General features: G+C 44.3%; 1 protein-coding gene across 3 annotated transcripts in view; it reads left to right on the top strand.

Annotated features, from left to right (window-relative positions):
- Positions 1-26,220, top strand: part of PATL2 (PAT1 homolog 2) — a 37,106-nt gene extending 10,886 nt beyond the window's left edge. Inside the window, exons 2-18 of one of the 3 annotated variants that reach the window (XM_043472795.1) lie at positions 11,565-11,791; positions 12,433-12,576; positions 13,681-13,803; positions 17,195-17,285; positions 17,892-18,091; positions 18,702-18,782; positions 19,453-19,595; positions 20,097-20,168; positions 20,370-20,508; positions 21,959-22,079; positions 22,177-22,274; positions 22,485-22,538; positions 22,639-22,772; positions 22,895-23,054; positions 23,550-23,690; positions 24,370-24,467; positions 25,261-26,220. In XM_043472795.1, coding sequence (XP_043328730.1) covers positions 17,243-17,285; positions 17,892-18,091; positions 18,702-18,782; positions 19,453-19,595; positions 20,097-20,168; positions 20,370-20,508; positions 21,959-22,079; positions 22,177-22,274; positions 22,485-22,538; positions 22,639-22,772; positions 22,895-23,054; positions 23,550-23,690; positions 24,370-24,467; positions 25,261-25,438 — 1,662 coding nt within the window. In that variant the 5' untranslated portion in view covers positions 11,565-11,791; positions 12,433-12,576; positions 13,681-13,803; positions 17,195-17,242 and the 3' untranslated portion in view covers positions 25,439-26,220. Of the gene's footprint in view, positions 1-11,564; positions 11,792-12,432; positions 12,577-13,680; positions 13,804-17,194; positions 17,286-17,891; positions 18,092-18,701; positions 18,783-18,848; positions 19,162-19,452; positions 20,169-20,369; positions 20,509-21,958; positions 22,080-22,176; positions 22,275-22,484; positions 22,539-22,638; positions 22,773-22,894; positions 23,055-23,549; positions 23,691-24,369; positions 24,468-25,260 lie in introns of those variants that run through there. The other 2 variants (XM_043472794.1, XM_043472796.1) reach the window with 2 other exon arrangements.
- Positions 26,221-26,446: the final 226 nt, after the last annotated feature.

Genomic DNA, 26,446 nt, shown 5'->3' with positions numbered 1-26,446 from the left:
TGAAGTTCAAGATCAAACTGTACAAAGAAGCAACTTTTAATAGAGTTAAGTTCTGGTCTGTGAGCCATTTAATGGTCATGGTGTTGTGTCAGCCATTCAGTTTTATGTTAATTCATCTATATGAGAGTAAGCAGAAAAGTTGAACTTAAAACTCCAAGCTATTTAACATGAAAAAAAAAAAAAGAGGCTGAAAAATGCAATAAACTATCACTCTGCCTATCATTAACAGTCTCCTCCAACTTGTTTTCAAGCAGTCTGACAAATAAAACAAATATAATTTCAGTGTGAAAGCCATCATTTTTGTCTGTTTATGTTATCTAATTTATTCAGTTGTAATTCATTCAATTGTGTATAACAAATATTTTGCAGAGTTTAGGTATAATTCAATGAAGCCCTATTAATAATTGCATTTTCCTAAATTGAAAAAAATTTCTAAATGTCACAGATTATTTAAATAGATGAACAGTGAAGTGAAAAAAGTTAAAAAATTTGAAATGAAGTGTTAGTTGCTCAACATTTATTTATTGATGCAATCTCTGAGTTTCTCTTAACTAGGAGTTTTCTTTGTAAATGTGGCAATTACAGATTAATCACAGAAAGTTGAATTACCTGACTATAGATTGAATACAGATTTGGAAAACAAAGTTTCAACTTTTCTTTGTCTACATATGCACCTATCCTACAATGCAAATACAAGCATAGTTTTAGGGAACAGTATCATTTTTGAGATTTTCATAACCAAATATTACAATTTAACATAATATAATCAGTTAAAAAAATAGTAGTTTTATACCATTAGCCTATATTGCTCAAAGGTCATGGCTTTGGAATAAATATCTGTGTTCTTCCCAAATTCATGTTGAAATCCTATCCTCCAAGGTGATATTCTTAGGAGGTGGGGGCAGTCCTAAGGTGGCAGAGGAATAGGACAGGGAGAACACTTTCTCCCCCACAAATTCATCGAAAGATCATTTGAACGCTGGGCAAATTCCACAAAACAGCTTCTGAATGCTGGCAGAGGACACCAGGCACCCAGAAAGGCAGCCCATTCTCTTCAAAAGGAGGTAAGGCAAAATATAAAAGATAAAAAGAGAGCCAAAAGAGTTAGGAAAGAGAGCCACCCCGGGGAGGGAGTCGTGGCAGAGGAGGAGTTTCCGAACACCAGGAAACCCTCTCACCAGCGGGTCTGGTGGGAAGACAGATTACACACCTAGCCGCAACTCCAGTATCCCGGACGCTTGAGTCCACCAGCAGTGAGCTGGGGCTGAACAGGGAGGCGCATGCATGCATAGGGTGGGGACCGGGCCTGAATGCCCTGAGGACAATCTGAGAGAGCTAATGTGAGAGAGCAACCCAAACTGCGGGATAGCCAGAGAGAAAAAAGAGAGAGAGAGAGAAGTTTTCTGCGGAAAGCTCTAAGGTACAGCCTGGCCCGCTCACAGAACAAAGGATTGAGCAATCACCAGAGGAGAGCTCGCCGGCTGCGGGCTGCGGGCTGGCCCCTGCCCCCTGCCAGAGGCAGAGAGGCGGGCGGATGACAGCCAGAGATGGAAGGCAAGGGGCAATCTTCTTGGCCGGGAGACAGCATCCTCCACCAAACTGTGAGCAGGCTCCCAGTTACTAACGAAGTCTTCCGCTGCGCACCCAGGAAACCGAGCGGCTGGGACCAGGGAGGTGGTAAGACTCACCGCCCAGGGAGAGTGTGCTTGCCAAACACGATCGCCTGAGCTGCTTGGACCTGGGAAGGGCACAAAACGCAGGCCCAACAGAGTCTGTGCCTTTGTGGAGTACCCGAGAACCTGAACCTGAGCAGCTTAGACCTGGGGAGTGCACACAACCCAGGGCCTGCTTTAGACTTCCCCTGCAGAGCAACCTGGAGCCTGATCAGTGCAGACCAGGAAAGCACACACGCCGTGAGCGGGAGCAAACCCGGTGTGGCCCAGACACTGCGCGCGCTCCCCACACCCGCCAGTGATGTTGTTTGCAGTGCTCCTCCCTCCCCCCAGCACGTGAGCCTATGAACGAGTGAGCCTATGTAAGTGGCCACCCTCACCCCCTTGTGTCAGGGCGGAAATTAGACACTGGAGAGACTTGCAAAGGAGAAAGCCAAAACAAACAAAGAACAGGGAACCGCTCTGGAAGTGACAGAGGCAACAGAGTAAACGCCTGGAGTTAGCACTGACTACACTGGAGGGGCCTATAGACCTTGAGAAGAAGTATAAGCTGGAACAAGGGACTATCTGAAATTGAACTGACCCCACACTGCCCTTAACAGCTTCAGCGAAATTCCTAGATATATTTTACTATTATCATTTTTTAATTTTTAAGTTCTTTATTTGTCCTTTAGTTTTCATTTTTATAACCTACTGTTATTATCTTGCAAAAAAAAGACCCTATTTTAAAAGCAAATTTCATATATATATTTTTTATAATTTTTGTGACTTTGTTTTTTTTTTAATATTGTATTTTTGAGAGTCTAACCTCTACTCTAGATTTTTAATCTTTGCTTTTTAGTTTTTGTTATCAATTTTGTACCTTTAAGAATCCAATCTTCAGTACTCATTTTTACTTAGGAGTGTGATTACTGGCTTGATTGCTCTCTCCCCCTTTTTGACTCTCCTTTTTCTCCCCCAGGTCACCTCTATCTCCTCCCTCCCCCTTCACTTCTCTACCCAACTCTGTGAATCTTTTGGGGTGTTCTGGGCTGTGGAGAACACTTAGGGAACTGATTACTGACTAGATCTGTCTCTCTCCTTTTGACTCCCCTTCTTCTCCTGGTCACCTCTATCTCCTTCCTCCCTCTTCTCTTCTCTGTGTAACTCCATGAACTGCTCTGAGTGTTCAAGACTGTGGAGAGCACATAGGGGACTGATTACTGCCTAGAATGCTCTCTTGCCTTTTGATCCCCCCTCTTCTCCTCCTGGTCACCTCTATCTCCCTCCTGCCTCTTCTCTTCTCCATGTAACTCTGTGAACCTCTCTGGGTGTCCCTCATTGTGGAGAATCTTTTCACCATTCACCTAGATGTTTTATCATCAGTGCTGTATGGATGGAGAAGTCTCAACACTACTGTAAGAATAAGACTGAAAGCCAGAGGCAGGAGGCTTAAATCCAAAACTTGAGAACTCCAGAAAACTCCTGACTCCAGGGAACATCAATTGACAAGAGCTCATCCAAAAGCCTCCATACCTACACTGAAACCAGGCTCCACCCAAGAGCCAACAAGTTCCAGAGCAAGACACACAACACTAATTCTCCAACAACACAGGAACATTACCACAAACACAAAAATACAGGCGTCCAAAAGTCACACCAAACCCATAGACACCTCAAAACTCACTGCTGGACACTTAATTGCATTCCAGAGAGAGGAGATCCAGCTCCACCCACCAGAACACAGACGCAAGCTTCCCTAACCAGGAAACCTTGACAAGCCACTCGTCCAACCCCACCCACAGGGAGGAACCTCCACAATAAAGAGGAACCACAAACTACCAGCATACAGAAAGGCCACCCCAAACATAGCAATCTAAACAAGAGGAAAAGTCAGAGAAATATTCAGCAGGTAAAGGAACACGATAAATGCCCACCAAACCAAACTAAAGAGGAGGAGATGGATGGGGAGTCTACCTGAAAAAGAATTCAGAATAATGATAGTAAAAATGATCCAAAATCTTGAAAACAAAATGGAGTTCCAGATAAATAGTCTGGAGACAAGGATTGAGAAGATGCAAGAAAAGTTTAACAAGGACCTAGAAGAAATAAAAAAGAGTCAATCAATAATGAATAATGCAATAACTGAGATCAAAAACACTCTGGAGGGAACCAACAGTAGAACAACTGAGGCAGTTATGACTGAGGCAGAAGATAGGATAAGTGAGGTGGAAGATAGAATGGTGGAAATAAATGAAGCAAAGAGGGAAAAAAGAAATAAATGAGGACAACCTCAGAGACCTCTGGGACAATGTCAAATACCCCAACATTCAAATCATAGGAGTTCCAGAAGAAGACCAAAAAAAAAAAAAAAAAAGGCCAAAAAAGCCATGAGAAAATAGTTGATGAGATAATAGTTGAAAACTTCCCTAAAATGGGGAAGGAAATAGCCACCCAAGTCCAAGAAACCCAGAGAGTCCCAAACAGGATAAACCCAAGGTGAAACACCCCAAGCTACATAGCAATCAAATTAACAAAGATCAAACACAAAGAACAAATATTAAAAGCAGCAAGGGAAAAACAACAAATAATACACAAGGGGATTCCCATAAGGATAACAGCTGATCTTTCAATAGAAACTCTTCAGGCCAGAAGGGAATGGCAGGACATACTTAAAGTGATGAAAGAGAAAAACCTACAACCCAGATTACTGTACCCAGCAAGGATTTCATTCAAATATGAAGGAGAAATCAAAAGCTTTTTAGACAAGCAAAAGCTGAGAGACTTCAGCGCCACCAAACCAGCTCTTCAACAAATGCTGAAAGATCTTCTCTAGGCAGGAAACACAGAAAAGGTTTACAAACTTGAACCCAAAACAACAAAATAAATGGCAATGTAATCATACTTATTAATAATTACCTTAAATGTAAATGGGTTGAATGCCCCAACCAAAAGACTGGCTGAATGGATACAAAAACAAGACCCCTATATATGCTGTCTACAAGAGACCCACCTCAAAACAAGGGACACATACAGACTGAAAGTGAAGGGCTGGAAAAAGATATTTCACGCAAATGGAGACCAAAAGAAAGCAGGAGTAGCAATATTCATATCAGGTAAAATGGACTTTGAAATAAAGGCCATGAAAAGAGACAAAGAAGGACACTACATAATGATCAAAGGATCAACCCAAGAAGAAGATATAACAACTATAAATATATATGCACCCAACATAGGAGCACTGCAATATGTAAAGCAAATGCTAACAAGTATGAAAGGGGAAATTAACAGTAATACAGTAATAATGGGAGACTTTAATACCCCACTCATACCTATGGATAGATCAACTAAACAGCAAATTAGCAAGGAAACACAAATTTTAAATGATACAGTAGATCAGTTAGACCTAATTGATATCTAAGGGCATTTCACCCCAAAACAAAGAAATTCACCTTTTTCTCAAGTGCACGCGGAATCTTCTCCAGGATAGATCACATCCCGGGCCATAAATCTAGCCTTGGTAGATTCAAAAAAATTGAAATCATTCCAAGCATCTTTTCTGATCACAATGCGGTAAGATTAGATGTCAACTACAGAAGAAAAAAAAAAAAAAAACTATTAAAAATACAAACATATGGAGGCTAAACAACACTCTTCTGAATAACCAACAGATCACAGAAGAAATCAAAAAAGAAACCAAAATTTGCATAGAAACGAATGAAAATGAAAACACAACAACCCAAAATGTATGGGATTCAGTAAAAGCAGTGCTAAGGGAAAGGTTCATAGCAATACAAGCTTACCTCAAGAAACAAGAAAAAAATCAAATAAATAACCTAACTCTACACCTAAAGCAACTAGAAAAAGAAGAAATGAAGAACCCCAGGGCTAGTAGAAGGAAAAAAATCATAAAAATTAGGGCATAAATAAATGAAAAAGAAACAAAGGAGACCATAGCAAAATTCAACAAAGCTAAAAGCTGGTTCTTTGAGAAGATAAATAAAATAGACAAACCATTAGCCAGACTCATCAAGAAAAAAGGGAGAAGAATCAAATCAACAAAATCAGAAATGAAAATGGAGAAATTACAACAGAAAACACAGAAATACAAAGGATCATAAGAGACTACTATCAGCAACTATATGCCAATAAAATGGACAACTTGGAAGAAATGGACAAATTCTTACAAAAGTATAACTTTCCAAAACTGAATCAGGAAGAAATAGAAAATCTTAACAGACCCATCACAAGCACAGAAATCGAAACTGTAATCAGAAATCTTCCAACAAACAAAAGCCCAGGACCAGATGGCTTCACAGCTGAATTCTACCAAAAATTTAGAGACGAGCTAACAACCTATCCTACTCAAACTCTTCCAGAAAATTTCAGAGGAGGGTAAACTTCCAAACTCATTCTATGAGACCACCATCACCCTAATACCAAAACCAAACAAAGATGCCACAAAATAAAGAAAACTACAGGCCAATATCACTGATGCAAAAATCCTTAACAAAATTCTAGAAAACAGATCAAACAACATATTAAAAAGATCATACATCACGACCAGGTGGGCTTTATCCCAGGGATGCAAGGATTCTTCAACATTCACAAATCAATCAATGTGATACACCACATTAACAAATTGAAAGATAAAAACCATATGATTATCTCAATAGATGCAGAGAAAGCTTTTGACAAAATTCAGCACCCATTTATGATAAAAAAAAAAAAAAACTCTCCAGAAAGCAGGCATAGAAGGAACACACCTCAACATAATAAAACCATATATGATAAACCCACAGCAAACATTATCCTCAGTGGTGAAAAATTGAAAGCTTTTCCCCTAAAGTCAGGAACAAGACAAGGGTGCCCACTCTCACCACTACTATTCAACATAGTTTTGGAAGTTTTAGGCACAGCAATCAGAGAAGAAAAAGAAATAAAGGGAATCCAAATTGGAAAAGAAGAAGTAACTCTCACTGTTTGCAGATGACATGATCCTCTATATAGAAAACCCTAAAGACTCCACCAGGAAGTTACTAGAGCTAATCAATGAATACGGTAAAGTTGAAGGATACAAAATCAACACACAGAAATCCAAATTAAGGAAACAATTCCATTCACCATTGCAATGAAAAGAATAAAATACTTAGGAATAAATCTACCTAAGGAAACAAAAGACCTATATATAGAAAACTATAAAACACTGATGAAAGAAATCAAAGAGAACACAAATAGATGGAGAAATAGACCACCTTCATAGATTGGAAGAATCAATATAGTGAAAATGAGTATACTACCCAAAGCAATCTATAGATTCAATGCAAGCCCTATCAAGCTACCAACAGTATTTTTCAGAGAACTAGAATAAATAATTTCACAATCTGTATGGAAACACAAAAAAACCTCAAATAGTCAAAGCAATCTTGAGAAAGAAGAATGGAATTGGGGGAATCCTCCAATTTCTCCAGCCCTCCAATTGGAGGAATCCTGCCTCCAATGGAATTGGAGGAATCAATCTGTACTACAAAGCTACAGTCATCAAGACAGTATGGTACTGGCACAAAGACAGAAAAATAGATTAATGGAACAAAATAGAAAGCCCAGAGATTAATCCACGTACCTATGGACATCTTATCTTTGACAAAGAAGGCAAGAATATATGATTGGGGAAAAGACAATCTCTTTAACAAGTGGTGCTGGGAAAATTGGTCAACCATTTGTAAAAGAATGAAACTATAACACTTTCTAACACCATACACAAAAATAAACTCAAAATGGATTAAAGATCTAAATGTAAGACCAGAAACTATGAAACTCCTAGAGGAAAACATAGGCAAAACACTCTCTGACATAAATCACAGCAGGATCCTCTATGACCCACCTCCCAGAGTAATGGAAATAAAAGCAAAAATAAACAAATGGAACCTAATTAAATTTAAAGGCTTTTGCACAACAAAGGAAACTATAAGAAAGGTGAAAAGACAGCCTTCAGAACAGGAGAAAATAATAGCAAATGAAGCAACTGACAAAGAATTAATCTCAAAAATATACAAGCAGCTCCTGCAGCTCAATTCCAGAAAAATAAATGACCCAATCAGAAAATGGCCAAAGAACTAAACAGACATTTCTCCAAAGAAGACATACAGATGGCCAACAAACACATGAGAAGATGCTCAACATCACTCATTATCAGAGAAATGCAAATCAAAAGCACAATGAGGTACCATCTCACACCGGTCAGAATGGCTGCAATCAAAAAGTCTACAAACAATAAATGCTGGAGAGGGTGTAGAGAAAAGGGAACCCTCTTACACTGTTGGTGGGAACGCAAACTAATATAGCCACTATGGAGAACAGTGTGGAGATTCCTTAAAAAACTGGAAATAGAACTGCCATACAACCCAGCAATCCCACTGCTGGGCATATACATCAAGGAAACCAGAATTGAAAGAGACACGTGTATCCCAATGTTCATTGCAGCATTGTTTACAATAGCCAGGACATAGAAGCAAACTAGATGCCCATCAGCAGCTGAATGGATAAGAAAGCTGTGGTACATGTACACAATGGAATATTACTCAGCTATTAAAAAGAATGCATTTGAATCAGTTCTAATGAGGTGGATGAAACTGGAACCTATTATACAGAGTGAAGTAAGTCAGAAAGAAAAACACCAATACGGTATATTAACGCATATATATGGAATTTAGAAAGATGGTAATGATGACCCTATATGCAAGATAGCAAAAGAGACACAGATGTGCAGAACAGACTTTTGGACTCTGTGGGAGAAAGCGAGGGTGGGATGGTTTGAGAGAATAGCATTGAAATATGTATATTATAATATGTGAAATAGATCGCCAGTCCAGGTTTGATGCATGAGACAGGGTGCTCAGGGCTGGTGCACTGGGATGACCCTGAGGGATGGGATGGGGAGGGAGGTGGAAGAGGGGTTCATGATGGGGAACACATGTACACCCATGGTACATTCATGTCAATGTATGGCAAAACCAATACAATATTGTAAAGCAATTAGCCTCCAATTAAAATAAATACATTTAAAATAAAACAATTAAAAAAAATTTTTTTAAACAGGAGGGGCCTCTGGGAGATAGCTATGTCCTGAGGGTAGAGCCCTCCTGAATTGGATTAGTACCTTTATGAAAGAAACCCCCGAGAGTTCCCTTATCCATCCCTTTTCATCTATGAACCAGAAAGTGGGCTCTCTCTAGACACCAAATGTGCTGGCACTTCGATCTTGACTTCTAGCCTCCCAGACTGTGAGAAATAAGTTTCTGTTGTTTATAAGCTACTCAGTATTTGTTTACAGCAGCTCCAATGGACACACACATTAGTTAAGAATATAAAGTCATACTTTTCTTATTTATATTGGATGAATTTTTCTTTTGAAGAAATAAAAAACATGCTAAAGATTTTTCACTCTCCATAATAATGCAAGGGCTTGCCAGGTGGCACTAGGGATAAAGAACCTGTCTCCAATGCAGAAGACATAAGAGACTCAAATTCAATCCCTGGGTTGGGAAGATCCGCTAGAGGAGGGCATGGCAACCCACTCTAGTGCTCTTGCCTGGAGAATCCCCATGGACAGAGGAGCCTGGCAGGCTACAGTACATAGGGTCACAAAGAGTTAGACATGACTGAAGTGATTTAGCATGCATGCATGCAAGAATGCAAATGTTCTGTTTCAAGATAATATTCAAAACTTAATTAAGGATAGGATTTTAAAAGTAAATGTGAAAAAAATAGCAACCTTATTTTTATATTATCCATCAACAGTGTTAATTTTGATATGGGTGCTGATAGGATAATACTGATTACTAGTAGTTGTGAAGGAAATATGAATGAAAGGACCTGGATTTCACATAAATATATCTTTTTCTGAGTCCCCAAAATTGAAAAACTTTACAGAGAGTCTTCACCTAAAAGTTCTTTTAAATAATTTTTAAATGTAAATTTAAGATTATCACATCAAAATGAAGGTCTTTTGACTTTGTTTATGGCTTTATTTTTTGCCACTCAGAAGCTGGACATTTTTTTTTTTTTTTTTTTTGAAGCTGGACATTTTTTTTTTTTTTTTTTTGAAGCTGGACATTTTTATGTAGGCAAATTTTATCAACCTTCATAGCTTATGGTTTGGGGTCTTGTTTAGAAGGGCCTTCTCTACTCACTCAACATTTTTAAAATGTTTTACACTTACTTTCTTTGAAATATTTTAAGGGTTTTTTTTTTTAATATTTAAAACTTCGCCCCATAAGAATTTACTTTGGCATAAATATATCTTCAGTATGGAAGGTTTACAGTCAAGGCTGTATTTTGGAGTTTTTTTTTTTTGTTTTTTTGTTTTTGTTTTTTTTTTTTTTTTGGCCATGCAGCACGTGGGATCTTAGTTCCCAAGCAGGGATCAAAACTGCACCCTCTATAGTGGAAGCAGGGAATCTCAACCACTGGTCCACCAGGGAAGTCCCCAAATCTGTATGGCTTTTCTTTTATGATTTCTGGCTTAGATGTCATGAGGTTTGTTGTTGTAGAATGGCATTTCTTGGGAACAATGTGGATAGTGGACTGGAATAGGACACACCCAGGGGACAGGCAAGAAACCCCGCTGAAGAAGTCTTGGCAGGGAAGGAACATTATTTTTCATTTAAGTTCAGCTCATTTTGCATTTACTGAGAATCTGCTCTGTGTTAAGTATGGGAGGTACAAATATAAAGAAGACACATCTGTGTTCTCAATTGGAGGTGACAGATACAGAAGGCAAATTACAGTGTGGTAGGTACAATTCAATGTGAAGGTGCACACCCTACAATGTGGAAGGGCCAAAAAGCACACATAAAAAGAGCAGCTTCTCCAGCCTGGAAGGGAAGAGGGCATCTGAGGAGGCTTCCTGGAGAAGACGAGGCCTGAGCTGAGTTGTTCTCCATTTGAATATTTGGAATATTAGAATAAGACAATTCAATCAGGCATGTGAAATCACTTTCCAATTAAAATAGCTCTTCCTTCACAAATTCTTTTTTTCTTAATTATTTACTTTTGGCTGCTCTGGGTCTTCACTGATGCATGGGCTTTTCTCTAGTTGCGGTGAGCAGGAGCTCCTCTCTAGCTGTGGTGCACGGGTTTCTCATTGCAGTGGCTTCCGTTGTTGAGGAGCATAGACTGTAGTGTCCATGGGCTTCAGTAGTTACAGCATGTGGGCTCAGTAATTGTGGCTCTGATAGTTACGGTGCACGGGTTTAGTTGTTCTGTGGCTTGTGTGATCTTCCTGGCCCAGGGGTCAAACCCAAGTCTCCTGCATTGGCAGGGGGATTCTTTTTCCACTGAGCCACCAGAGAAGCCCCACAAATTCATTTTGCTTATGTGACATGGTGAACAACATATTACCTACTAAGATATATAGGTAGCTGCTTTAATAGCAATTGAATATAACTCCCACACCAAGGGTGAGTGCTCCCCAGAATAGGGAGAAACATCCCTGGTGCAGAGTGATAATGAGAGAGTTCCATCAGACTCCTACTTTCCCCACATAGCTAAAAGCAGTTCACTATTTCTGAAACACAAACTACAAATCAGGAAACTTGAGAACAGGAGGCTGGAGAAACAGTCAGGGTATGACTTTAGAGAGATTTATGCTTTTAGTAGAGGACAGGAGAGAAAAATCACTGAAGTGCTCTTAGCTGAGAGTTGTCAGTTCTGTCAAAAGGATTTGGAAATCATCAGTGGTGTGGGTGGAAACATGGGGAAACATGAGTGGTTGTGGTTGCCCAGGGTTACCAAGTTGCAGAGGACTTGATGTTTAGAGGAATTCTTGATCTCTTTGAGAATATGATGAAAGCTCTGGGCTGTCTCTCCAGAAAAAGGCACATGTTAAAAATCACACAAACTTCTATACAGTTTCAGGGAACCCTCTGATTAAGAGTATTTGACAGAGGAGAAAGGGAAGAGGCTTGAGGAAGAGGATATTTGAAACAAATGGAAAGACAACGAGCAGAGCAGGAAAAAGGCCAGAGAAAGACAGGCCAAGAAGTCAAGAAGAGCCAGGAGACTGAGGCTGCAGGAAGTTGTGGGAGAGCAGAGATGTAAAGAGGACCAAGTCACATGCTGTTGGGACTTCTGCTGAGGTAAGTTCTGAAGCACGTCTTTTGCACTTAACTAAGAAATCACTGGTGGGAGATTTCCCTGGTGGTCCAGCAGCTGAGACTGTGTGCTCCCAGTGCAGGAGACCCAGGTTCCACCCCTGGTCAGGGAACTAGGTCCCACATGCCACAACCAAAGACCCAGCATGCCACAGCTAAGACCTGGCACAGCCAAATAAGTAAATAAATAGATTTTTAAAAAGAAATCAGTGGTGATTCAGAATAGTTTCTGAGGAGTGATGGGTAATGATAGTTCCAGGTTGTTGTTGTTGTTTTTAACCCAAGAAGTGTTTAGGGGTGGCATATGGGTAGAAGAGAGGGTAGGGGATTTGTCTTGATGGTGCGTTTGCAGAGTACCAACATAAGGTTGAAAAATTGTCAGTTGTCCACAGAAAAGGTTGAGGGGCTTGTGGGATTAAGTCCATTCATCCCCTAGGCACTCCATATGATGGAATCAGAAGCCAAAGAGCAATGGTTGAAGGAATGATGCGTGTTGAGGAGATTAAGAAGCTTGGTTTATTGGGTAGGAGGGAGATAAGGGGCAGTTAACATTAGGAAGGAAAACAAGAAAGTAACTTTGTTTCTAAGAATGAACATGCCCTGATATTTCTCTGCTTTCCTGTAAGAAGAACGAAGGGAAAATGGAGAGGATAAAGACATAAAGGAGAGAAGCAGGCCTGAAGTGCCAGAGGGCACAGGATCCCAGAAGAGAGGCTGGACTTGGAAAGGAGGAGGGACAGCACCCCCCGCCCCCCACCAGGCAGAACAAGGTGAGGAGGTCTGTGGTATGTATACATTTACTCCAAGTATAAACGTAAGTGAAAGTCGCTCAGTTGTGTCTGACTCTTTGCAACCCCATGGACTATACACTCCAAAGAATTCTCCAGGCCAGAATACTGGAGTGGGTAGCCTTTCCCTTCTCCAGAGAATCTTCCCAACCCATAGATGGAACCCAGGTCTCCTGCATTGCAGGCAGATTCTCTACCAGCTAAGCCACCAGGGAAGCCCATATATGTACGTAGATCAGCCCAAATGGCCTCTGCGTGAGTGCTAAGTCGCTTCAGCCGTATCAGACTGTCTGCAACCTGTGGACTGTAGCTGCCATGCTCCTCTGTCCATGGGATTCTCCAGGTAAGAATACTGAAGTGGGTTGCCATGCCCTTCTCCAGGGGACCTTCCCAACCCAGGGATCAAAACTGCATCTCTTTCATCTCCTGCATTGGCAGGCAGGTTCTCAACCACTAGTGCCACCTGGGAAGCTCAAAATGGCCTCTATTTTCTCATTAATGTAAGGGGTAAGGTTGACAGCTGAGAGTCAAGAGATGAGACTGTCCGGGGGCCCTGACCAATGGTTACGTTTTAGAATCCTTGATGACTGACAGATGGGAGAGGAAGCTGAATGAGAAGAAGAATGATTCAGCAGGCTGGTGAGAGACAGGTCCTAACAGAAAGCAAACAGCACGTTCCAGTGGGGTAACTGAGGAGAGTTTGGGGAAAGGAGTATTTACCAAGCCGTGAACAGGGTTGGGGGGAGGCATAAAAAGTAGTGAAGTCCACAGGGCCTCGCTAGAGAGGGAGCCTTGTGAGGTGAGAGAAGAGAGTGTTGCAGCAAAAACAGAAGTGAATGAATGGCCTTCGGCGCATATCAGACAAACAGGCCTACAAGAGTTGAGCAATCTTGGTTACTCTTTGCCTGTTACTACTAACAGTTGTCGCTAAACGTGTCCTTCACAGAGTTGTTGTTGTTGTTGTTGTTTAGCCGCTAAGTTGTGTCCGACTCTTTGCAAGTCCATGGACCTTAGCTTGCCAGGCTCCTCTGTCCATGGGGTTTCCCAGGTAAGAATACTGGAGTGAGTTGCCGCTTCCTTCTCCAGGGGATCTTCCTGACCCAGGGATCGAACACAAGGATCCTGTGCTGGCAAGCAGATTCTTTACCGCTGCGCCACCAGGGAAGCCCTTCACAAAGCTAAACAAAGCCAGTCCTTCTCTGACTTCCTGTGAGTGTGCGTCTGGCACCCTTCTCCCCTGCACTCTCCTGTAACATTCTGCGTTTCAGAAAAGCTATCAATCCTGTAACCTCAGGGACTGCAGACTCAGTTGCTGAGTTGCCTGATGCCAGCTGTGGCTTTTTTGAAGATTTTCCAAAGAAAAAATGTATATAAGCAAGACCTTCATGAGTATATAGAACCCCTCTCCCTGTTCCCAAGAGAGGGGGGACACAGTTCTTGAGGCACTGGTCTACTGTGTTCTCCTTTTGCCTGGTAAAAAGAATACAGCAGGGAGGTGGGAGGGGGGATCGGGATGGGGAATACGTGTAAATCTATGGCTGATTCATATCAATGTATGACAAAACCCACTGAAATGTTGTGAAGTAATTAGCCTCCAACTAATAAAAAATTTAAAAAAACAAAACAAAACAAAACAAACAAACAAAAAAAGAATACAGCTATTCTTTTCTGTTTCCTCCAAACTTTGTCACCATATTTCTATCTGGCATCGGAGGACCGGGAGCCAAGATTTTAGCAACAAGAGCAGGTCCCAGATCTCAGAGAGAAGGGATGTTTGTTAGGAGAGGGCCATCCCAATGGAGCCCACTGGACACAGATGTTAAGTTACCTGCCAGACAGACAGCCTTCCTTTCTCTAGGTTCTGGTAACCTCTCTGTCCTCTTGCCTAAAGTAGTTACAACCAGCTGTACTAGTCCCAGGGGACTACACTATTCCTTATGATCATATTATATTCATCCTATACACGTTTTAAAATTCTATCTTAATAATTTTATTATAATTATCCAACTTGAATGTACTATTTCCTGAAGAAACTCTCACCTATATATGGTGTTTTGAAAAGACAAACTCTGGAAAGAAGAAAAGATGCAGGGTGTAATACATAAATAATATTAGAAATTTAAAGGAGGACAAAGTACAGATACAGCATGCATTTGAAAAATATTCCTATACTATGAAGAATTTTATGCCAATAAACCTGAAAACTTAAATGGACAAATTCCTAGAAGATATATAATTGAACCAAAAAGCTTCAACAAGAAATTGGAAACCAGTATAGACCAACAATCATTAAAGAAACTGAAATAATGGGTTAAAAATCTCCCCATAAAAGTGGGACGGTCCCACAAAAAAAAAAAAAAAAAAAAAAGTGGGACGGTCCTTAGGTGTTTTATTTAGCAAATGTAAACATTTCTAATGTATCTTTTTAAAAAGTTGAAGTAACTGATTTACAATACTATGTTACTTTCTTTTGAATAGCAAAGTGATTGTTATCCATATATGTAAAAATACATATTCTTTTTTATATTACTCCACTGTGTTTTATCATGGGACACTGAATACTGTGCTGGACAGTTATAATGTATCTTTTATCTGATCCAACTTTTCAAAATTTATTTTATTTGGCTGCGCTGAGTCTTAGTTGTGGCACTCGGGGTCTTTAGCTGCAGCTTGTGAACTCTTAGTTACAGCATGTGGGATCTAGTTCCCTGACCAGGGATCAAACCCAGGCCCCCTGTATTGGGAACTCAGAGTCTTAGCCACTGAATCACCAGGGAAGTCCCCTGTCTGTATTTCTTATTCTATTTTGGGAAGCTCTGGGAAGCTCTAAGAAATTGTTTCGTTCACTATTTATTCACATAATGCCACCATTGGTAGCATTGTTTCATTCACTGCTTAACCCAGGCTTGCCTTAAACTTAGCATAAACTATGGCAGAAGCTAGAAAAATCTAAAGGATCCGTAGATATATAAGACTTCAGGCAAAGGGAGGAGACTTTCACAGAGCCTCTAGGTCCCAAGTGAAACTTCGAACAGCCAAGACAGGGCTGTGATCCTGCAGACTGAGCCCAAATCCCCCTATTCTGGTACTACTGACATAAGAAGTCCCTTCAGAATGAAGATCTGCATGCAGCATGTGACTCTGCCCAACACCTGGTCACTATACCAGCCTAATCAGTCACTTCTGGAACAGTGAAAGTCACCATTTGGCCCTTTTGATGATAATACCAGGGTTAATTATTAGGAAGTTATTGGGAGAAACAGCTGAATAACATTACCAAAAAGGCCTGAACCCAACTAGATATTCAAAAAGAATTTCAGTAACTTTCAAGCTACTTAAATTTGTCCCCTCACTCATATAGTTCTAACCTACAGAGAAACTTTTGAAAAGAATATTTTTCTTTGGAGGCACCAGAATCATGGCTCTATAACAATGACAATAGGCCTCTCACTTGCATTTTTAATGAAGAGAATTATCTTCATTTTTTTAGTTTTATTCAGAGGTTGTGTAAAGCCTGTGTACTTCAGCTGAACACAGGATGTGGGCACAGACACCAGAATCGCTGAGGGGCTGGATGAGGCCCAGATAGGTCACAGCATTTGCTACCAGCCGTCCTGAGGTGTTGATTTTTATTGTTATCTCCTTTTCTTTTTACTTCTGAGCATCAAAACCAGGTTTCCATTTACAGCAGCCAAGAACATAGGGGATTATCTGTGTCAGTCATGCAGAAGTGTTTTCATCTGGAAGATCTGACTGTGCATTCACCAGGAGTGGGCAACAGAGAAGATCTGACTGTGCATTCACCAGGAGTGGGCAACAGACTCAAGCTCAAGCAGACACAAGCTCACCGGGAGGGGCAAGTGTCTCCAGGCGGCCCTTCAGGGTCCACAAGCATCCTGCCCTGAAGCACTGAGAACCTGGCTACTCTGTAATAGCCTCACGATGCACCAGGGATTTCCCATCCAACTTAATGGAGCAAGTTTAGGGAGTGAGGAGAACATAACCTGATAAAGTTCCTACTAGGAGTGTGGAAAACAGGGATCCTCTTCCTAAATACCTGCTTCCAAATAACCCATCCCAATAAACTGTACTCACAACCACAGACGGTTCAAGATGCACTCTAATTCTCTTGCCCTTTCAAGGGTTTTCTTTCTCATGAGTTTGTGTTCTGACATTTCTACCAAGATGCAGTGGTTGGAGACGCTGGCCCTTTAACGGGGGAGCAGGGCAGGGGCTGGGAATCTTAAAGCCGGGGCAGCGAGCCTGCCTGGCCCGAGCCGCCATGGCCACGCTGAGCAGAAAGGACAGCTACGGTGCTGGGGTGGGTGCTGTGAACCCCTCCCTGTGCACAGACTGAGGCTGGTGGTGACTGTGTGGGAGTGCTTCCCCTCCAACTCCTAGCACTGCCTCTCCTTTCTGTCCCTAGAGCTGAGGTCAGAGGGTGGGGGGTTTAGGGCCATCTGAGAGCCCGGGATTCTGCTCCTTGGAGATGTGGATCAAATTTTTTCTGACAGCTTTGCTGGGGGGAGACCTTGGCTGTTTCGATGCCAGACCATCCTTTACTAAGGACAGGGGTCTCTGGATCTCTTCCCTATCCCAGGTTTACCTTCCAGAGGCTAACAATGCTCTCTCGCCAGAGGAAACAGCCATGGAGCAAGTCTGCCAGCTGGAAAAGATAAAATGCCTCCAAGGTAGTATCACCAAGTGGTCTGTGGTATCTGATAAAAGTCCCAGGATTGCAGCGGCTTGGGGATGTGGTTCAGTGGATAGGCATGGGTTTGAGTCAGAACTGCTGTGAGTGATTCCCAAGTTCTTTTACCTACTGCTATATCAAGAGGGTGACTGAAATCACATTTATGGGGTCTATTTTCCTCACCTTCAGAGAAAAATGATCAACACCAGCCTTGTATTTTTGTTGTGAGCAATACATGAACATACACACGTCAAGTCTCCGGCACATGGGGGTTAAATTGCCATGCATCGCGGCAGCTGGAACTTGGTTGATTAAAGAGGCACAGGAAGGGCTGTCCGGGGATGAGCAGGTGCAAAAGCCTGTGGTGGGACTAATGAGCCCATGCAAGGGGGGCTGAGAAGGTGAAGGCGATTGGCACCTGCCGGGTTCTGTTTGCTCAAGTCGGGGGTGCCTAGGGGCGCCCTGGGGTAGTGAGGCTGAGTTGAATTCATACAGCAATGTTTGAAGATGGTGCTGGAGACGGCTTGTGAACAGAAGTGCTAAGAGAAGCATCCTCTCTCCGCCAGGCCCTTCACGGCTGAGCCTGTTTCTACTTCCTCCGTAGGCTCCCGCTTAAACCAAGGCTCAGGCAAGTCCCATGTCCCCTTGGCTCTTAAGGAAGAGCTGGTGTCTGCCTCTCAATTGGAAGAAGAGGAACTGGATCCAGATTTAGCCCCAGACGTGGAGGAGGAGGAAGTGGAGGAGGAGGAGGAAGAGAATGATCTGGGGGACCCAGCTGTCCTCAGCGCTGTCCATAACAGCCAGGTGCCGTGGCAGGAGGGTGTGGGGTTGTCCCGAACAGTCTGCATCTCATAGGCTGTTGCTCCACCTCTCTCTTATCTTCACCCCTCTCTAGGTGGGTGAACACTTTCTATTTCAGGCTTGAACCCCAGGAGAGACGCTCACCTTCCTTCCCTCCTTCCGTCTGTCTTCTGCTTAGTTTCTGATTCTGCCCTCACCTTGAATGCAGGTCCAGCAGGGCTGCATCACCCACCCAGGGATGCTGGCTCTGCTCCTGAAATGAGTCATTTTCATTTCAGCTGATGAAATGTGTCATCTTTGACCTTGGACCCGTGTCTTTGCAGTCCCTTGGATTCCGTCAGCACATGGGGAGGCACGAGGGGTTCCCATGCAGAAATGAAGTTACTCAGATCCTGCTTCAACTTAACTCCTCAGATGCCAGGCTGGCTTCTCTTTGATGGAAGGAGAGGGGGTCCTGATCCTACTGACTTTGAAATTGAGGGAGGGCCAAGCTGCCTGTATCCTGGGTATTGGAAATGGTTTGGTTCTGCTGCTCACCTCCCCCATTAACACTGGTGAATGTAGACGTTATCACAGGGGCTCATTCCTGCCTCATTCCTCCCTCGCATTCCAGAAAGGGCTTCTCAGCTCCCTTGGAATCACGGCCCCTGGTGTTCTAGGGATGTCCCCTGCCTCCTTGCACTTTCTGTGGCAGGTGAGTGTCTCCAGTCTCGCTGTGAGAAAGAAATGGGGTGTTGAGAAGCAGTGTTTGGAGGGTCCCCTTCTTAACATGACACTCTGCTCTTGACCTTGTTCTGGGGATGCGGCAAAGCGAGGTTAGGGTATGGACGGGGCCGGGGACGCTTGTCATTCAGAGAAGCTTGGTAAAGGACAGAGCCGGTCCTGGGACAGCTGGTCTTCCTAGAAAAGGGACAAACAATTCCAGCTTACAGAACATAAATAGCACTGAGCCTTGTGCTAGAAAGAGCACATGATGTGGAGTGGAGGGGCTGCCAGAAGTCCAGCAGGGAGAGGAGAAGGGAACTGTAGGCTGAGGAGGGCTGAGGAGGAGTCTGAGAAGGGCTGAAGACAAGGTCTGACGACACTCAGAGGAGGAAAAGAAGGGGAGTTGACCCACACAGAAAGGAAAAAGCACAGGCTTCCACATTGTCAGGGGCCAAGAGTTACTCCCTAGGGGGTGACAAGCCTGCCGGAAACAAGAAGGGGGCCCACAGTCTGGGGCCCTCACGACTGGCGTGAGGGGCCCCAATGTGGCAGATGTTGGGTGAGGTTCTTCAAGGCAAAGGCAGAAAGGCAATCAGCAGCAAAGGCAGGATCTGTTGGGGGAGACGTGCTTCTCTCAGACCCTGAAATGCTTCTCGTAGACCCTGGACCACCTGGTTCCCCTTCCCTTCCGGCCCGCCCTTCTCAGCACCCGCTCTGCAGCCTGCCACTTTGGACCTCGACTGCCCGCACCAGATCCATCACTCCTCTGCAGTCCACCCACCTCATGGCCCCTGAGGCTCAGGTGCTGGATCGGGGTGCCCCTCCCCTGGGATCCAGACAGGCTGGGTTATCTCCGGAAGATGGGAGGTAGTAGCTGAGGAGGCATGGCTGCCCTTCTACCAGCTACCACAGAAAAAATACTTAGAGAAACTCACTAAGGGAAGTGTGAGATGACATGCAGTCCCTTCCCTCACAGATGAGGAGATGGAAGCCCACCTCAGATATGAGGTCAGCTGGCCCAGGAGAACTGAGCTTAGGACCCAGAAGTCCTGATAGCCAGGCCAAATGTTTTTCTGTCGTGTTTGGATTTCCTGCAGCCCCATTTCAGGGATATACATCCTGGAGGGGATGTGAACCCTGCTGGGCTAGGATAGTGATGCTTCTCGTGGCTGATGTTGGGTAGGGTCCTGAGCAGGTCAGGTCCCATAGCTGTCCGGCTGAGGTGCCCAGAGACTAAAAGAAGTGGGGAGGGTGCTAAGAGCTTGCTCCCACCCAGCCCATGTTTCTTTCTAAGTCTCCCCAGTCATCTGACCCAGCTCCACCCTCAGCACCAGAGGATCTTGAAGCAGCAGCAACAACAAGGTCGACCACAAAGGTAAAGCCTAGAGGAGGAGCAGGGTTGAGCAGCACCCCCTGCATGCTGGGTTTTCCCTTGCGGCAAGGCACCTCCCCCAAGCACCCCCCCTTTCCCCCTGATATCCAGCTCCAGGCTCTCTACTCCTTGGGGAGTTCTGGGGGGGGGGAGGTGGGGGATGAGGGAGGAGGGGGTCTTAAGAGCCCTCCTGCTGGCTTGAAGTCCCCCAGCCAAGAAGTGGCCTCAGCAGCCGGACTCCTATGCTAACCTCATGACGCAGAAAGAGAAGGACTGGGTGGTAAAAGTGCAGATGGTTCAGCTGCAGAGTGAGAACCCCCGCCTTGATGACTATTACTACCAGGTGAGCCCCAGGGCCTCTGACCTTGGGGTCAAATGGCCTGACTCCATAGCCCTGAGAGCCTTCCTTCAGCTCACAGTCTCCATGTCCCTTCTCGTGGGAGGGATGACTGTGAAAGGATGGGGTCGTATTTCTATACTTGACATCCAAACTCCTTCCCTTTCTCCTAAACTTCAGCTGCAGGGGATTATTTGTGACTCCCTAAACACTCTGAGATTTTTGTCTCCATCCTTTGACAAGAATTTCTCCTACTCAGTCTGAAAATGAGGACATTCTCATCTTTTGTACACATTGATCTCTCTTAGAAATGACTTGTTATAAACATTCGTCTACTTACGTTTTACTTTCTTTTAAGATCTAAAACACAAGGAACTTTTATAGGTAATGGAATTCAATTTCTCAAACAAATGTGGCAGGTTTTCTGACTCCTTTCTGTCTTCTTCCTATCTGCCCTTTGTCCGTGAGTTCTGGGTTGTCTGGGCTTCCTTGTGGCTCAGACAGTAAAGAATCCGCCTGCAGTGCAGGACAGCCGAGTTCGATACCTGGGTTGGGAAGATCCGTGGAGAAGTAAATGGCTACTCACTCCAGTATCCTTGCCTGGAGAATTTCATGGACAGAGGAGCCTGGTGGGTTACAGTCCATGGGGTCACAAAAAGTCGGACATGACTGAACAATTAACACTTTCACTTTCTGGATTGTCTAAGTTTTATTTCACTTTCTCTTCAACCTACCCGAGCCTGCTAGCAAGGTTCCCACCTTTAACTCCTTCCTATTGACATTAGATTCTTTCTTCCCACCACACTTCAAAACATCTCTGCCTTCTGCCAGGATCACTTGAATGTGATCATCTTACACTCCTGACTTTTAGACATTGCTTCTCAGTGAAGGAGCTTTTTCAAGCCTTTGTTTGACTCAGTCAGTGGCTTTATTTTGGTTCTGGATTTCACAGTCTTGAGATAGCAGAGCTGCTGTGCCAGTCCACACACGAGTAGAACTGGCTGAGAGGCCAGTTGCCAGTAGTGTCCTCTCTGTCCTTCAGTGGACAGAGGTGGTCTGTCACACCAGCAGAGAATGCTGATTTGGGACAGAACAGGTAGGACCATCAAATTAAAATGGGGAGAGGGGAGGATGGGGTGACCGCGTATAACTTAGAATAAGGAGTGAAGGAAGCCTGCAGACCCTGGGACACATTTACTTCTGGGCTCTCTGCTTTGCTTCTCTGCCTTTCCATCCTAGCTCTTCAAGTCCTTAGGATGGGGGCGGGGGCAGATCAGGTGGCATGGGGCTTAGGGTGCTGAAGATGTTTTATAGTGGCTCTAGAAGGGTCTTGCATCCCAGGAGCATTTCTGGAATGAATGCTGTAGACAAGGGTATACTAAGAGGTTGCACTGGAGAACCCTAACTCTTAAGTTCAGCCAACGAGTACATATTTGACTAATCCGTGAACTCTCAGGAATATTATCAGAAACTAGAGAAGAAGCAGGCAGATGAAGAGCTGCTTGGGCGAAGAAGCAGGTTTGAGTCTCTCAAGCTGGTCACACCTTACATTCAGAAGGCGGGGGTTTATGAATCAGGTAGGACTGGGACTGACCTGCTGGGTTGGGGCAGACATCTGGCTGGACCCAGGTGGAAAGCAGAGGGGCACATGCCTGTCTGACTCCTTCCACACAGTGGTTCGAATTGAGGGTTCCCTGGGCCAGGTAGCTGTGTCGACGTGTTTTACCCCTCGCCGAGCTATTGACGCTGTGCCCCACGGAACTCAAGAGCAGGTAGGAGTTTATCTTCCTACAGCCTTTTTCTCTCCCTGTGTTTTGGAGAAAGGTCTGGAGCACTGTCATGCTTGAGTTCAGATTGTGAGCTAAGAGAAAGAGGAGTGATCAGGCTTTGCGATTTAGTCTTTCCAGCTCACGTCCTGGCCTGCCTAGGCGTGGGCTGCTGCTGTTGGGGTTGTGGCTGACAGCCAGGGACTCTTTCTCTAGGAGACAGCAGCTGCAAGCAGTCAGAGGCTTTGGGTGCTGTACCGGATTGAGAAGGTGAGACCTCAGCCTTAGCAGTGAGTTCCTTGCCTCCCTTGAGAACAGGAGATGCTCACATTGACCCCTCCTTCCTCTCTCCCCACCCTCACATTCCCAGATGTTTCTTCAGTTACTGGAGATAGAGGATGGCCAGCAGGATGGGCCTGCACAGCCCCGTGACTCTGAGCAGCAGAGCAGCCGGGTTGAGAAGCTCTTCCAGGCCTTAAAGGCCCAGGGGCAGAATAATCTGGAGTGAGTGTGGGACGGTCACACCCCATCCCAGGAGGAGACAGTGGCTTAGCTTCGGCCCATCCCTTCTGGCAGCAACCCTCTGCTCTAGCTGAGCCCTCTGATGGTCACCTGTGTCCCTGCAGGGCGGCGGATGACGGCTTCCTGCAGGCGCTGTCCGTGGGGAAGGGGAAAGCCCTGGTGGCCCGGCTCCTCCCCTTCCTGCGCCGGGAACAAGCTGTCAGCTTGCTGCTGGCCATCACCCGCCACCTGCCCTTCCTGGTCAAGAGGGACGTGGCCGATCAGGTAGTGTGGCACGGAGTGGAGGAGAGGATGGTTTTGTGGATGGGTTAGCAATGCTTATCCCTTCTCCTCCTTCCCCTCCCCACCCTCAGAGAAGCCAGAGAAGGTTTTGGGTAGTGAGGGGGGACTGACCCTGCCACCCTCAGGGGAGGGGGCTATAGAAGACTGCCACAGGAACAGCTGATGGTCTTTGATCTTCAGGCACAGTGAAGAAAGGAAAACCCACGGGCATATGGTTACACAGGTGTGCGTGTGCTCTGGCAGTTAGAGAAGATGAGGACCCGCTGATGAGTGCCGAGCTCCAGAGCTCCTTTGCTTAGGGAAGGCATGCAGGACAAGTGGGTGTTGAAGGGCCACTGTTAGGGATGAAGACACCCGAGTGGTGATAGGCCTGGTAGGTCTGAGCTGACCAGAAGGGGCTAGAAGCAGGCTGGCAAGAAAGAGACTGGAGGTGAAGTTGTCAAGGAGTCAGAGAGGCCCTGACTGATCTTCCTGCAGGCCCTGCAAATGTTATTTCAACCTCTGAGCAAATGTATCAGGCACTTGACCTTCCGTGAACTCCTCCAAGGACTTCAGGGACTCATGCGGCTACCACCTGGCTCCTCTGAGCGGCCAATCACCGTGGTGCTTCAGAATCAGGTAACACACGTGGAAGTCTTTGGTCTCTCCACAGGAGCCTCCAGGTGCTACCTGGAGTGGACCCAGGGTGGGGTTGCTTTTTTAACAAGCTCCAGATGATAATGGTGCCTCTAGATCAGAAGTAACCAAACATTTTTGATAGTGAATCCTTTTACTACAAAAAAAAAAAAAATTCTGAACTATACCACCTGTGTGTTTATAAATCGTATACATGGAACACTATACTTATATTAGGTGCATAATAAATACAAGGTGAGATCTATATGTGAAAGATCTCATATCTTCTAATATTCTAGTGGATTATCCTGTGAACCCCTTCTGAAGATCTTTGCCTCATGCAGTGCCTCTTAAAATGGGCTCCACATCCTACCCGCATTAGACTCCTGGGTCCATTCCCAACCTACAGTCTCTGACTCCTCGGGGTAGAGACCACAAGTTTGCATTTCATCATCAGCTCCCCAGAGGAATCTTTTGGACAATTCAGAGCAGTGATTTCCTTGGAAAGAGCTCAGAGTTTCTTGGCCAGCCAGGGTAAAACTTGATGGATTTATGGGTGTTGGACTCTGTCTGTACCTAGGAACTTGCCCTTTTAGTTGGGAAACAACAGAGGCAGGGGAGCACTGGATGCCTATGGTAAACTCGTTTTACCCTAGACACTCTGACACTTTATCACTTGCAGTTTGGCATATCTTTGCTCTATGCCCTGCTAAGTCATGGGGAGCAGCTGGTATCACTGAATTCTTCCATCAAGGAGCCCAGCAGTGACCATTCAGCTTGGTAAGATCATAAAAACCTTGTAAATACTATTTCAGTACCACAGGGATGTGTGCTAAGCTGCTTCAGGCGTGTCCAACTCTTTGTGACCCTATGGACTGTATCCTGCCAGACTCCTCTATCCATGAGATTCTCTAGGCAAGACTGCTGGAGTGGGTTGCCGTGCCCTCCTCCAGGAGATCTTCCCAACCCAGGGATCGAACCTGCATCTCCTGCATTGGCAGGCAGGTTCTTTATTGCTAGTGCCACCTGGGCACTAGAATCCCCCTGGGATGTGTAGGCTAAGCCAGATTAGCTGTTTCCTGAGTGGTTTAATCAAGCACCAGGGAGGAGGTTGGACAGAGAAGAGGCGACTAGCAGAGTTGTAGCTGTTTCGCCTTTTTTTTTTCCCTGTAGTGCCTAGAGTGCTGTCCCCCATAGGAGGAAATATAAGGTAGTCGTTAAAGAGACAAGCCTTAGAGTATAACAGACCTAGGTGTGAATTCTGCTCTGTCACTTACCAGCAGCATAACACTGGGGCATATTATTTCACTTTCTTTAGCCCGTTCCTCCTCTATAAACTAGGGATGTAAGGATGATGGTACCAACCAGTGAGAGATCTGAAGATTAAGCAAGATGGAAGATGTATAAGGCACTAAGCATTGCCTGGCACATACCAAACAGGCAAATGTTCTATCTTAATTACTGTAGGTGCAGAGGGTGGTAGTGGTGGTAGAAGATAACAAGAAACCTGGGGCCTTAGTCTATTTCCCGCATAAACACTAAGATGCCGATGTGTTTCTTCTCTGCCCTCCAGGACAGACATGGTGATTCTCACTGCCTGGGAGATTGCTCAGATGCCTACAGCCTCTCTGGCAGAACCCCTGGCCTTCCCCAGCAACCTTCTTCCCCTGTTCTGTCACCACGTGGACAAAGAATTGGTACAGAAGCTGGAGGCTAGGATGGAGTATGTGACCACGGAAATAAGATCATAGCCCCAGGTTGAAGCCCAGACTAGGTTCTATCACTTCTCTTCTATGTTTAAACCAAGAGTATGGAGGATAACTTGCTTTTAGAAGTATTTCTAGACATGGATACTTACTGAGTAACCAATCTGCTCAAAGTTAGGGTTGTATGACCTGTTTCTTCAGCCAAACTTTTCCATTTTTTTCCCTAGGAACTTTGATTATTTATCACACTAAGATATTTGAGAGTAAGAATTAGAGAAGATGAACTGTTCATTCAAAAACTGTTTGAGGGACAACTCAAATGTAAAGAAGATGTAAACGCACAAAGAACATGTAGGTCATCTTTCCTCAGAACTTTCAATCTGCTGGCCAGAGATACTAATCACATGGCACAATACTTTAAAGGGAAGTTATTTGGAGTTGATCCCTCTTTTTGTAGGTTTGTTTTGATCTACTGATCAGCTTGTTCCAGAATGCCTATATATAGGGCAAGTTTAGTGATCAGACACTAGCTGTGTATAGGTTTTGCCTACAGGGATCCAGAGAGTCTGAAGACAGTGTACACCTTGATATATTGGCAAACCTTGCCCAAAACCTTTTCTCATGCCTCAAAAAACTGAACTATGTGCCTAAAAAGGCAGAGCAAAATGAGGTATAATTAAAAAGATAACAGAATGAAGTGCTGCAGCTTGTTTGTAAATGAAGAGGTATTATCAAAGTCACTTTCTTTTGTGTGAAGCTTCACAAGTGTCCTTAATGTAAGGGACAAGTCCTTGTTGTGTTGAACAATAGACTGACTTTGAAAACTGTTCTGGTCTTGCCATTTTTTATAAGTAGCTCTAGCTGAGCTAAGAGGGTTGGATATAAATATCTCCCTTGAGATATGAGATGTTTCGTTTACTTTGACAAACAGGGTCATTCACTCATCAACAAATACTAGAGCCCCCCCCCTTTTTTTTAACCAGGTACCATTTTAGGTGGTTGAGAGACAGTGATGACCAAAGAAAAGCCCTTTGTCTTCTGAAGCTTACATTT

Source organism: Cervus canadensis, chromosome 6 (assembly GCF_019320065.1).
Source record: "Cervus canadensis isolate Bull #8, Minnesota chromosome 6, ASM1932006v1, whole genome shotgun sequence".
NCBI lineage: Eukaryota > Metazoa > Chordata > Mammalia > Artiodactyla > Cervidae > Cervus > Cervus canadensis.
This window is presented reverse-complemented; position numbering and strand designations above follow the sequence as displayed.